Source organism: Echinops telfairi, unplaced genomic scaffold (genome assembly GCF_000313985.2).
Source record: "Echinops telfairi isolate 266 unplaced genomic scaffold, ASM31398v2 ScPeMD7_18;HRSCAF=68, whole genome shotgun sequence".
Taxonomy (NCBI): domain Eukaryota; kingdom Metazoa; phylum Chordata; class Mammalia; order Afrosoricida; family Tenrecidae; genus Echinops; species Echinops telfairi.
Genome location: NW_022103915.1, coordinates 42,070,582 through 42,084,743, shown reverse-complemented (window position 1 = coordinate 42,084,743; position 14,162 = coordinate 42,070,582). Strand labels below are relative to the sequence as shown.

General features: G+C 42.1%; 1 protein-coding gene across 1 annotated transcript in view; it reads left to right on the top strand.

Moving 5' to 3' along the window:
- The window catches only part of LOC123521400 (nesprin-2-like), a 100,312-nt gene that overhangs the window by 33,744 nt on the left and 52,406 nt on the right, over window positions 1–14,162 (top strand). The window contains exons 4-9 of the mRNA XM_045287626.1: window positions 1,311–1,406; window positions 1,504–1,581; window positions 1,668–1,760; window positions 4,945–5,126; window positions 9,249–9,445; window positions 13,003–13,103. Of these exons, the coding sequence (XP_045143561.1) occupies window positions 1,311–1,406; window positions 1,504–1,581; window positions 1,668–1,760; window positions 4,945–5,126; window positions 9,249–9,445; window positions 13,003–13,103 (747 nt within the window). The remainder of the gene's footprint in view (window positions 1–1,310; window positions 1,407–1,503; window positions 1,582–1,667; window positions 1,761–4,944; window positions 5,127–9,248; window positions 9,446–13,002; window positions 13,104–14,162) is intronic.

Here is a 14,162-nt window from a genome sequence, read left to right as displayed (position 1 = left end):
CGCTATATCTTTTGATAGGTGGCTGCCTTTGTTTTCTAAGAGGAAGATTACCTTTTCTAGCAGGGTGATGACTTGTAATTTTTCTGTTTCAATTATCGTCCATCCCATAGTTTACAAGTTCAAGCCTGCTCCTGTTTCACTTTGTCTACACTGACTGAACTGGGAAGAACCAATTTGAAGTTGGCCATATAAAAGACAATCGAATGTCGTTCTTGAAAATGTGCTGACAGTCACCTGATTTTGTTTGAATATTTTGGGGTGTTTTTTGGAGGGGGAGGCAGGACTGTTCTTGTTCTTTCCCAAGACTTTTAAAAGAGCTCACTTTTGTTATGACATGGGACAGTGAAATAAAAATATTTAGTCTGGTCACAGATCATTCATTAAATGAAGCAAGCTTCCAACACTTCCTGGGAAAATGGAATTAAAAGAGAATGGAAGATTTCCCACGCACCTTTTGAAGCTCTCCCACGTATTGAGTGCTGACAATGTGTTAGGCCTTGTTCTCAGCTCTTTAAATGTAATAACTCAAGTTAGTCATCCCGGCATCCCTGAGAGAGATAGTATTCCCGCTTAAAGGACAGGGTGAATGAGGTACGGAGAAGTTGTGTGACTGTCTGAGGTCACCCAAATCGCACACGGTCGTGCCAGGATACAGACCGAGACAGGCTGAATTCAAAGGCCTCGACGGCAATCACAACCCTCCTGGCTTTCAGTGTGCCAAGTGCCCGTGCAACCTAGATCCACGAAGAAGCGGCCTCTCCTGAGAGGCATGCATGCCGTCCCTAGGTGCCCATCCAAGCTCAATGCCCGCTCTTCTGAAAAGAGAAACACATGGCAGCTGTACTCTGGAAGTGCCACCTGCTCTCCAAGTGGGTCACCGTTTGCTGATTCTGAATGACTGTGATGCTGCTCTGGCCACAGGCCTTTGACTCTCAGCTCAAGGTCCACCCATCAAAGAGTATTGTGTTACAGGGGAGTTTGTCGGGAGAGAGAGTAGACGCATTACTTTTCTTATCTTGGTTTGATATGGGACATTGTATGGTCTTGATCATCCCATTAATTAAGAAGAAAGCCGCGTTACCCAGGAGGCTCAACATTCGTGGATGAGGTTCTCAAAGGCATTGTGTTCTTTTTTTTTTAACATTTTATTAGGGGCTCATACAACTGTCATCCCAATCCATACACACATCAATTGCGTAAAGCGCATTTGTACATCGTTTCTCAAAACATTTTCTCTCCATTCAAACCCCCGAGGCATTGTGTTCTTATAGCAGAGTTTGAATGACTCTTCTCCTTGTGACTCTTTGCAGCACACCACCCCCACAGTTGTATCAGACCTCTTCACGGACATTCAAAAGGGGCACGTCCTCCTGGACCTGCTAGAAGCACTTTCAGGACAAGAGTTGGTAAGCAGCTAAATGACATCAAGATGCATTTTATGATGCTTTTCTTGGGGGGGAAAATTCTAATATTTCTGAGTGATGTTTTGTTTGAATTTCAAAGCCTCGAGATAAAGGATCGAATACGTTTCAGTGTAGAACCAACATAGAACATGCTCTGACATTCCTGCGAAACCGATCGGTGAGTGTGGATTTCATGTGAAAACTCAGGAGAAATTAATGCTACGAGATATTTTCGCCTCTTAATTCACCCTTTTTCTTTTCCAGATCAAGCTAATAAATATTCATGTTACTGATATTATTGATGGCAACCCATCCATTATTCTTGGCCTAATTTGGACAATTATACTGCACTTTCATGTAAGTAGGACGCAGTGAACATTCTGTCTCCTTGAATTACTGTAGTACGAAACGAGGGCCCTGAAGTAAATGCAACGTGGACATTTCTCTAATAGGACGTTGGAACGTCCTAATAGGCAGAGCACATCCAGCACACTCTTGTAATGGAAGACATGCATTTCCACCGAAAGTCGAGGGTGGAGCTATGCCATCCTGAACGACAGGACCCGGAGAACCGCTATCCTAAGTGACTGGCTCTCATTTGTTCATTAAGACACAGAAGAGAAGGAAGCTGCTGGAGTTAATGCCTGACAATGAAGCCACTAACGTTTTTGAAACATCCCTACTTATGAGGGCCTTTGTGCAATCTAACTAAATAATTCTACAATATCTTGTTCTGACCCAAAACGAACTCGCAGATTCATTTGATTCCATAGATAGTTTTCAGTTCCTACTACCTATGACTTATTGTACTTGGAAACCAAGAAAATAGCAATGAAAATAATGGTTCTGATTCTTTAGACTTATGATGACTAGCCATGGTCAGTCTGTGTTTCCATAAACTTTTTGAAGCCCCCTTGTGTATCGGAAGAGAAGCCCTGGCGCCTATTATGAGTCGGGCTGCTCACTGCAAGGTCAGCAGTTCGTTGACCACCAGCCACTAGCTCCGTGGGAGAAAGACAGGGCGGTCCACTCTCAGAAAGAGTTACGGTCTCGGAAACTCACAGCGGTGCGGTAGTTCTGCCCTGGACTGTAGGCTCCCGTTGAGTCAGCATCGCCTGAATGGCAGAGTTCTGTTTTCGGTTTTGTGTATCAAATACTTTATCTGACTCTGGCTTGCTTCAATCTTTTAATGAAGCTTAAATTTATCACCTTTTTATTTCTTTTCCTTTTGTGGCTAGTACTTTTTAGAGACATTTGCGTATCCGAACATCGTGAAGAACTTCTCTTCCATTACTTTCCCGAACTATCCAATCCAGTAGAGCTTTCTGTGGGATGGAAATGTTCTGTTTTCACCGCACAGAAGAGGGCACTTTGCATGTGGCTTCTGTAACTGAGAAAATTTAATTCCCAAATTAATTAAGATGTATTTAAATTTACATAGACACATATGGCGATTGCATTGGAGAACCCGTATTTTAGAAGCATGTTTCATATTTCTCATTGATCTGTTTAGAACAAATTGATCTTATGACTGTTCCATGTTGAACGAATTTTTCTATATGCATTTCGAGCTGACTCAACCATTTATTGAAGAGACCATCATTTTTGTATCATGTTATAATGTCACCTTCATAAATTAAGTGACTGTCCATGTGTTGTTCTCTTTTTCAATTATTCTGTTCCCTTTTGGGAAAGAACCTGCTGGCATCATGGTTACACATTGGGTTACTGACAGCAACATATGTGGTTCAAAACCACTGGCCGCTTCTTGGAAGAAAGACTAGGCTCTCTACTCCTCTAAAGAGCAACAGTCTCAGGACCCTATAGGAGCAGTTCGATCCTGTCCTATGGTGTCCTGTGGCTGTGAGTCAGAATTGACTCCATGGTAGTGAATTGGTTTTGGCTTGGCTCCCTTTTAAAATCTGTCCTAACACCTGGTGGCGCTGTTGTGCAGGCACCAGACCTCAGACTGCAGCCACTCACTGCAGACGATAGAGGGAGTTTGCTCCCGCAGTTACAGCCTTAGAAACTACATAGGGTCGCTATGAGTTGAAATCAACTTGATGGCACCAGTTTTATTTTTCAGGGGGGTATAGGTATTATTCTAATACCAGCATTATACTTATTAATGTTTGTATTTAAATGTTAATTCTTCATATTTGATGGTGTAAGTCATCTGATGTGTTCTTTTTTACAAGGTTATCTTGGGTACTCTTTGTCCTTTTAAAAGACATGCATTTTATAAATAGTGGGTTTCAAAAATTCTTGGGAAAATGGAATGAAAAGAACTGAATTTCCCCCTGATTTTTGGAAAGCCTCCTTGTAATCCACTAATTTCTACCAAGAGAAAAGAACCTGTTACAATTCTTATCAGGATTGCATTAAGTTTATAGACCGATTTGGAGAAAAACTGACATTCTCAAAATATTACATCTTCCAATCTGTGATTTTAATTTCACTATCATTATGTTGAAAGTATTTTCTAATTTTACCCTGGTCACTCTTTGATCTATGGGTTATTGAAAAAGATTTTGTTTAATGTTCAAAGAATTGGAGAGTGTGCTTGCTGTAGCATTAGTAGTGACTTGTAGCTCAATTTCGCTTCCATTAGAGAGCACACTGCGAGATCCCCATCCCTCAGATTTCGGAAACTGGCCAGCCGGCCCGCCGTAGTTGGTGTGAGTCAGTGTCCCGTATGCACCTGCCTGGAAGGTTGATTCTGCCTAGAAAAATCTGATCAACTTGGTTAATCTCTTTGCTTAATCTTCTATTATTGGTTGCCCGATTATTCCATCAATTCCTACAAGACGTATTTGTGGATTTTCCTTTGAAAGTTTAGCACATACCTTGTTAGATTGCTCTTCAAGGTGCCGGAACTGCTCTGTACTTTTACCAGCGAGATATTGATAATCCAATTTTCTGTGCTCACACCACCATTTGGAGAGCATCTTGAATTTTTTTTACCTGGTGTTAGATGTAAAAAAAGACATGTACTCTTTGATTTTGCATTCTGATTTAGTATATTCATAATAAGATATTTTTCAAATTCGTATGCCAATTTGTTTTCTTTCTTGAGATTTGTCTGCACACGTCCCCTCCCCCCTTCCTCTGTGGTCCTGCTCAGTGGGCGTTATGGGTGGCTTTGGGTCAAGGATTCTTCAGAATGTTGTTGTTGTTGTTGTTGTTAGGTGCCATCAAGTTGGTTCTGACTCACAGCCACCCTATGGGTAAGTGTAGAATAGGAACTCCGTTTAGTTCGGCTCAGGTTGCCGCGACAGTGGTTGAGCACCCAGTCAAAGGAGTAGATGCGGGTCCTCAGACTTGAATGCCCTGCTGGGTGAGAGCACGCCATGATCCCTGTGGAGGCTGAAGGCAAACCAAGCGCAGCCCCAGACGCGAAATGCCGCTCTTCAGGGATTTGCTCCCTAGTCAACAGCTGCCGTTACAGAACACCTTGTAGGTCTTTTATTAGCTGTCGTACGTGGGCCAATGCTGCGATTCAAGATTCTGCGTTTGTTCACTCTTATGTTCTCTTCCTTAGATCGAAAAGCTTGCCCAGACTCTGTCCTGCAATTACAATCAACCCTCCCTGGACGAAGAGAGTGAGGTTGGCTCATCTCCTACCGCAAGTCCTCCAGCTAAGAAGTCTTCCAAAGCCCAAGCAAGATGGCAGATGTCTGCAAAGAAGGCGCTTCTCTTGTGGGCTCAGCAACAGTGTGCCACGTAAGTATACTGCCGTGACTAGAGCAGACCCACAGGGTAGCTGAACCTCCCAATGCCACCTTGCTAGCCGCAGGTCTGGGAATCCGGCTGACTGGGGATAGCACCCACCTAGACAGTCTGTCTCATGAAAAGAAAATGCTCACCCCTCCCCTTCCTCTCACCGTGGTTTCCAGTGGGGGAGGTGGGGAAGCTGAGGGACTCTGAGTCCTCAGGGGAAGAACGTGGGCTGGTCTGCGTAACCTACCTGCTTTCTGTCTTGTGTTTAGGTTGGGTGGAAATAAAACCGTCATGAAATACCTTTATCTTTAGGCACGCTTCCATCTGGAAGGTGGATTTAAATTGTAAAAGTTTTGCCATCTTAAAAGCTCTTTAACAGTCAGGATTCTCCTCCATTGGCTGTGTGTCCCCAGCACCTGACATAATGGAGGTGCATGGTGGGTCTGCCCTCAGTCCATTTGCCTGTTTATTCAGCTGTGGATGGAGCACCCACCAGGCACATGCAGTATGTCAGGTGCTGGGAACACAGTCACTTACATGTCAGCATAGGTAGTCCTGACTTTTAAAGAGATTTTAGCATGATGAAACTTTTTGAATCTAAATCGACCTTCCAGATGGACTTGTGCCTAAAGACAAAGGTGGAATTACCTCCTGGTACTGTATACAATTACATTGAGTGACCACAGGCCCCAGTGTTTAGAAACTCACCGTTTAATAAGGAAACAAAACAATAAGAAAGTAGACGCCTCAAACAAACCATTCTGCACGGCCGTGGAGTCAGAGTGATCCTCTAAGGGTTTCCTAGCCTATCGGTCTTCATAGGAACTTATAGCCTTGTCTTTCTCCCATGAAGCAGCTGGTGGATTTGAACCTGCAACTCTGTGGTTAACAGCCCACCGTTTCTTTACGACCCTCTCCCAAAACTGTGTTGTTGTTTTCCTGTTCTGGAAGACATTTACTTTCTCGTTTTCACCACTTTCTGCTGGGTTATGGTTTAGGAAGAATAAGGAATTAGGCTGTAGAGAAGCCGCAGAGTATAGAAGGTATTCCTGGTTACATGTAACACTGCCGGGCTAAATGGGGTCATGAAGGTTTTGTTGTAATTTCCTCCCCCATCCCCGTGGTTTTTTTATTGCTATATAATTCATATACAATTCAATAGTTCAGTCACATCAAGAAGAGGTGTATAATCATCACCACAATCACTTCTAGAACATTCTCTTCATTTTTTTTCTTTCAAACCATTTTATTAGTACCTAATCCAGACATCCTACCGTTCCATAGTTCAGTCATATCAAGCCGTGTTGTAAACTTGCTGCCACAATCAATTTCATTGTTGTCCCCTTTGAAATGTCTGGGCTTGTGAGTGACTTCTGTCCAATGAAAGGCTAGATGGTTACCTCCTCATTCAGTCTCCTCATTCTCCCCTTGCCACTCGTACTCTGTCGTCTTTGAGGGAGGCAACGTGCATAGTTTGTATTATGAACTTCTTCTTGAATCTCTTAGAGAGCTCTGTAGTTTAATAAAATCCCAAAAGCATCCATGAAAAACACTTGTATATCATATTCCAGTTAGTCTCATTTATGCTTAAATAACCTTCAAACTCTTTCAAATCCTATGTACATTACAGCAATCCATTTTTCTCTTCTTATTTTTCAAATGTAAGGCCGATGCTTATTAGGATAGAGCACCTGGCCTTAAGTGATTCGGGATGTGGTCAACCTAGTTTTGACTGTCATTTAGTTGTATTATAAGGTAACTTGTATTTCAGTATGCTGGGATTACCTGGGATTCAGATACAAGATTATATAGTTAGAAATGTCTCCTTTTCCTACTTATGCAGCAGACAAGCCAGATTCTGTTTGTGCCCTTTTCTAAACAAGCCTGAACACCGCCAGTCATCCCATGGCACTTACCCTCGCCTTCCCCAAGACCTGGCAGTAGCATGTCTTTGTGGTCCTGGCTTTGACTTGTGAGTGAGACACTGGCCTCCTGGCCTGGTGCTGTGTCATGCACAGTGCTCCAGGCAGTCAGAGCTGAGCTGGTTCTGGCCCAGCCTCAGCTCTCTGCAAGTGGCCTGGCCCCTCCTCTGTTCCAACCGCCTATCAGTTCCGTGAGTTATTTCAGAGCCTTTTCCAGAGTCAGAAACACTTGGGTTTAGGTTCAGGTATAAATCCTGGCTCCCACTGATTTCTGTCTGATGACCTTGGCCATCTGATCTATTTGTACTTTAGTTTCTTCATTGAGAAAAAGTGGACAGTAATATTTACCTCATCGTTGCTACATGTAGCATAAGAATGAATCTTTAAGATTTTTTTAATAATACCTGGACACTGTAAGCAGCATGTGTGTGTTACAACACAAACCACTAACTACTGTGTAGTTTACAAAGCCACAGTTTAGGTATTTTTCTCTAAGAGAAGCAAGCTTTTTTCATTTGAATCATATCTGAAGTAAGTCCATTAAATGGTCTTCCCACATTCCCCCCAATGTGTTAGGCCGGGTTGAATAGAGAAATAAATCCAGAGACACTCATATATGTGTAAGAGAGAGCTTTATATCAAGAAGTAATTATATATCAAGTAAACATCCCAGCCCAGTCCAGATCAAGACCATAAGTCCGATACTATTCCATAAAAATCCCTCTCCAAACTCATGCAGCCACATGTAATGATGCAGAATGCAGGAAGATCACAGGCCGGTGGGTGCAAAGTCTTGTGGATCCAATGGCAGTGGCCTTATCACGGGGCTCACACAGTTCTCAGCATGGCTTATCAGGAAGGCAGTAAAGGCAGAGAGAGGGACGGGGGTGGGGGATGCGGGGAGAAGTATCCAGGACCCCCTTATGAGAAGGTCACACCCACAAGGAGGCACCATCCCTACACTTGTTGTTTCTTCAAGTTGGCACAAAATTATGTAACTACCACAGATAGTAAAGGAAACAGTTGTTCTAGGCAGCTGGGTGATGAAGAGGTTGACCACTTGCCTACTAGTCAAACAGGTAGCAGCTTGCTACCAAGACATCTCATGGTCCTGGTGACCCGCTCCTGGTAGGTCAGTCTGAAGGGCGGTTCTACTCTGCACACAGGAAGTTGCCATGAGTTACAATTGGCTTGATGGCAAGCAACCATAACAGGAGTTGTTTTAGACTATTTCCCAAACTTTACGAACAAGCATACACTTTTACAAAACAGTCGTGGATCCTTCCTCAGATAAAGGATTTCAGGCAAGAGAATGTGTCTAGTGAGCTAGTAACACATCAACCTGGCATAATATAGCATTCAGTTTATTCTCAGAGAAATAAAATTGTCTCTTATAATGAGAAATGCTAACTATGTAGAGAAGTCTGAAGTCAGTTGTGAGTCAGCAGGCTGTTGCATGGAGAATAGCTACAAGCACATGTTCGTCTACTGCCCCCTTTTTCAGGGGAAAAAAAAAAAGACTCTGGCCCCCTGGAAATTAAAACCTTTTCTACTGTAGCCCAGAATCCAGGATAAAGTCCAGGGATCTGCCTTTGCAGCCCCCCTGGATTGTTCCAGCACCCCTTAGAAGAACCTTTGGGAAACTGAGCGACCGTGATGGTTTCCAAACCATTCTTACCCAGAGGTCATCTTAAACACAAACTAATGGCTCACCCATCGACTCAGTTTGATTCACAAGTCTAGGGTGTGTCCAAAAAGCCCTGGTAGCATAGTGGGTTATTCATTGGGCTGTTAGTTGCAAGGTCAGCAGTTCCAAACCAGCGTGCTCCCTGGGAGAAAGATGAGACTCTCTATTCAGTCTCAGAAATCCAAAGAGGCAGTTCCATAGGGTCCTTATGAGTCCAAGTTGATCCAGTGGTAGTGAGTTTTCTGAGGGTGAGGCCCAAGATCATATGTTTGTAACAAGTTCATCAAGATACTGATTCTGTTGGCCATGGGACCATACTTTGAGAACCAGTAGTCTTCTGCAGTATATTGAGCCACACCAAATTCAACCTTTGACTTAAACTTGCTCACAAATTAAATATATTTTTATCACAATTTCTATCCTCTACTTGTTCCACTGAATTTTGCATTAATTCCTAGGGAATATAATGTAGTTGTTTTGATAACTGTTTATCATGTTTTCCTCCTTTTGTGGTAGATATGAGTCTGTCGATGTTACAGATTTTAAGTCCAGCTGGAGAAATGGGATGGCTTTTTTAGCTGTCATCCATGCCTTGCGACCAGACTTAATTGATTTGAACAGTGTGAAGCATAGATGCAACAGAGACAATTTGAAAGACGCCTTCCGAATTGCAGAGCGAGAACTGAAAATCCCCAAATTGCTGGAACCAGAAGGTAAAGGAGCTTCTTTCTTCGTAAGACACATTTTAATGTCCAGCATGAAGATATGACAGCAGTATTTAGTTACTAAACTTCACAGCATTATCCTGTGGTCCTCACATTCCTTGCTGCGTTTCAGGCAACTAAGACTCCCTACCAGTCCGTTAATGTAGGAAATTATGGGATAAAGCCCCAGCTCAAAGCAACAGAGCTGTTGGGGGGATGCCTTGAGCCTGCACCTCACCTTTTCTTTCACTCTTTCTCTCGTTTTCCAACTCAAGGTCGCCTTGGTTTTATTTTTCTCTTTTAAAATGTCTCCTGGAAGATATGTTTCCTTCCGTTTGGATTCCTCCATGTTTACGTATCTGGCTCTTTCCTAGTCCCCACGCTGGGGTTGAAGGGGAATCTCTCTCACAAGAGACACGGCTGTTTTCTCTCCCTCTGCCTCTGAACTTTACCTAGTTGTGCCTATTTGTTGTGCTCAGTGGTGTTGGGTTGTTGACAGATTAAAACAAACAAACAAACAAACAACTGAAGTACTGGCTGTAGTCACAATGATCATTATCAAATTAAAATTGTTTTAACTTCATAAATTATGATTACATTTATCCAGTTCTTCTTGAAAAGGAATCTATTTTGGGTTATTGTTACATAATATGCCCACCCAAATCTATTTTTTTTAAAGTAGTCAGGTCAGAAAAGAGGTACACAGGATTGATGACATTATATCGAAATATGAGGTCAAATGATACATTCTAGGCTCAGGCCTACAACCCAGTTCATTACAGTTGACTGCTTGCGAGGCAAACGTGATTCTCATTGGAAATTTCGTTAAAATGTCGATTCTGATTCAGGATATTTGAGTGGAAAGGCAAATTTTCAGCAGGGAGTTGAAATGGAATGAACCACTGTGTGCTGGTAAATCTTGAATAAATGACCCTTTAAAAAACCATGTCCCTGTAACTATATAATGACACATGTTTATTATAAATTTTACTAATATAGAGGGTGCATTGCACACAGTTTACAATTAATAGTAAAACAAAAAATAGTAAGCCCTCTATTATAAATTAAACAAAGTCCCACAAGGCTTTTTTGTCTCTGTCGCCAACTCTTGTTAGAGGCGAAGATCAAATGGAGCCCCGACCTGACCACTGTCGGGGAGCATTTACGTGATGAGTGCGTGCCACAGTCTGTGTTAGATTAGACATGTCACGGAACGTCACTTTTTGGTGCAACTTGTTGGTGAATCTGATGCCGGACGAATATTTTTTCAAGTTCCTATACAAGTCGCCCTGTCTGAGGGAGTTTCAAGCAGTTCATAGAGAAATTCCATTAGTTTTTAGTTCCCCTGTTTCACCATTTCTTTGGAAGCCCTTTCATATATGTACCTATGCAACACACACACACACACACACACACAAATGATGTACTCCAAGTTTAATCTACATTGCTAACATTTTCACCATCTCTTTCTTTGTATCAGTAAAATAACAAGTCAGGCCCTCATTTGCCGGTTTTCATGGTGTAAATCGTCCCACGGTTGCCGGTTCCACGCTCCTGATGTGAAGTCCCTGAGCACAGAGTTGGTTATAGATGGGCAGTAGCACCCTGCTGTAGACTACTTCCAAACTCCCACAGGACAGCTGTGCACCCCCCCTCCCCGAGAGTGTAGATAACAGTAGAATGTAAAATAAGTAGGAAATGATTAGTGCTTTGTCCTCATGGACTTTATTTTTGATCCACTTTATCTTGGTGCGTGTTCCTATAATTTACTTCTTAATTATGGCTGCCTTTAACAGCCAACTGACAAAGTTGCTGAAAGGGTGCCCGTCCACCCATCAAACACCTTGACGCCTGCCAACTAGTGCTACGAGGGACACGCTGGTCTTGGATTAGGCACTTTCTCTTTGGGGCCCTCCGATTTTTTAATATGCAAAAATTACAGAGTTGTGTAAGATCGTTTTTGTAAGTTCACAATTAGCATAATGATTCCATATTTATTTACATTCATTGTATCCAGTCTAGTTTTACCTTGCTTATTATGTATCCTTCTTGTTCACATTCTTTAGCCCCTTGGGCCTCCCCTCTTTCCCTGCCTTTTCTGTTTCCTGTTGGCCTTTCTGTTATTATTTTTCTTTCTTTCTCTTCATGCTTGGCTCTAAATTTCTGATCTCTGGTTGGATGGTTTTGACACTACTACCACTGTGATTATTAGAGAGGAATTTCTTTATTTTGGCATTTCCAATTAAACAGGCAACAAAGTATGCAATGAGGTAAAAGCAAAGTTTCTCCACAATATGAAAGACTAAATTCATGAAAGAGAGCTTAAATAACAGCTCAGTTCTTAAAATGAAGCATGATTCTTGATGCAAGCCAAATACCACAGCCATATTGGAATAGGAGAATTATCCTTTGACGTATTTAAAATAAATAAATAAACATTTTATCGTCATGCATGGCTTTATAAGCCATGGGAAGTTTAAAAAAAAAAACCAGTTAAGTCAATATTCTTTTAACTTATGTCTTGATATTTATATCTTTCTCAGTAAAAGGTAGAATAACTCAACTTTTGCGAGCATTTTGATTTTTGAAACTCCATCCCCAGCCTTTTGCATGCGTCTTGTTGTTGACATTAGTGGCTGTTGTTGATGCCAAGGCCTGGTGAACCCCATATGTGCAGAGTAGGACAGCTGCACGGGGTCTCAAGGCCATGACCTTTCAGAAGAAGGGCATTAGGTCCTTCTTCCAAGGTCCCTGTAAATGCTTTTACCCCATCGACCTTTCAGTTTGTCATTTTGCCCCATCCAAGGGACCTTGGATATGCCTACTGCCTTGAGTTATGCTATTTGTATATGGCTTAGAGTTACTTTCTCCCTCAGCTGATTGAGTTCACCTGGGAACACATTCCTTAGGATGGTCCACAGCAGTATCAAATGTGCAGAGTGCTCGATTTGTTCACTATTTGTTTTCTCTGAACTGTAAGCTTCTTGTGGGACAGATGATGTCCTATTTCCAGCATCTAATATCTATTTATTAAATGAATAAAAGAATCAAGCATCAAGTTCCTGAAGGTTAAGACTGTACTCTCTGCTTTTGACCTACAAATGTTGGCACTCCAAATAGTTATTGCATGGCTTTTAAAGGAACGGAGTCAAGAAATAGAGAAAAGAGGCTTCCTGTTCGCTCATCTTCTGTGAAATGATTTATTGCACAAATGGCAAAGCCTTTGTGTCTGGAATGGAGCCCAGTTCCTGTTAGTTCCTTTGCCCCGCATCTCTGGAAGGAGGAAGCCTTTCCCCTCTTCTTTCCACCCTCCCTGTGACCTACCCCTCCCAGTCCACCATGCAGAGGGACACTATGATCAGCAAACTGAGACTCTAGAGAGTGGTGCCAAGATTCAATCCAGATCTTTCTGACTGTAGATCTACGCAGTCCTGGAGCTAAGGGCCAGGGATCAGAGACGTCATAGCTTTGGTTCATTTCCAGCTGTGTCACGGCATAACCTGTGTGGGAATACTAGTGATGATACATCATACCATCACGAGCTGACTGTGTGTCATATCTCGCAGACGTGGACGTTAATAATCCGGATGAAAAGTCTATTATGACTTATGTGGCCCAGTTTCTGAAGTATTCAAAGGACGCACCTGGAACTGGCCAGGAAACTCAGGTATGACTTTATACAAATCAAGTACTGTACGAAGGATTCCAGTCCTAAAATTGAGATAGCATACAGTAACATGCACAGGTCTGAGTTTGACAAATGGTTGCATCCATGTAAACGGTCATGTGCACTAACCTTCAGCGAGGGTGTGACCCAGAACACTTGATCTTTGCTCTCTCGGTGTTCCCCACAGTGGCCGAGACTAGAGGGATGCAAAAGTAGATACCTCCCTATTATCCTGGTTGATGGCTATATATATAGTACAAGCGTTTTTTAATTGCCTAGGGGGTGTTAAATATTTCCTTTTCCTGAAAAGGCCCCCTAGGGGGAATGTATTCTCTTAGCTAGTTTGTACCCCACCAAGTGAGCGTATTCCACTTTCCTTCATAATAGATAAATTATGTCACTTTTTAATTCTTTAAGACCAAAGGGGTAACTCATTAAACTTTGTTGAATCATCTAATATACCTTTGAAATAGTCACCGTTTAAAACAGACAGAGTTAAATGGCTTTTAAAAAATTCTAGAGATACCAGATTTTTTCCTATTGTCATTTTTAACAGGTTTACTGAGAGAATTCATGTCTCATAACATTCACACTTTTTAAAAAAAAATCTTTTTACTGGGGGCTCTTACAGCTCTTATCACAATCCATACATCCATTCATTGTGTCAAGCACATTTGTACATTTATTGCCATCATAATTTTCTTTTTTTTCCTTTAAATTATTTTATTGGGGGCTCAAACTACTCTTATCACAATCCATCATGTCAAGCACACTTGTACATTTGTTGCCATCATCGTTCTCAAAACGTTTTCTTTCTACTTGAGCCCTTGGTATGAGCACCTCATTTTCCCCCCACCCTCCATCCCTCCCTCCCCCTTGATAATTTGTACATTATTATTATTTTTTCATGACTTATACATGTCTTACAATGTCTCCCTTCACCCATTTTTCTGTTGTCCATCCCCCAGGGAGGGGTTTATAGATCATTGTGATCTACCATTTCTACCCCACCTTCCCCTTACCATCCTGGTATCACTACTCATTATTGGTCCTGAGGGG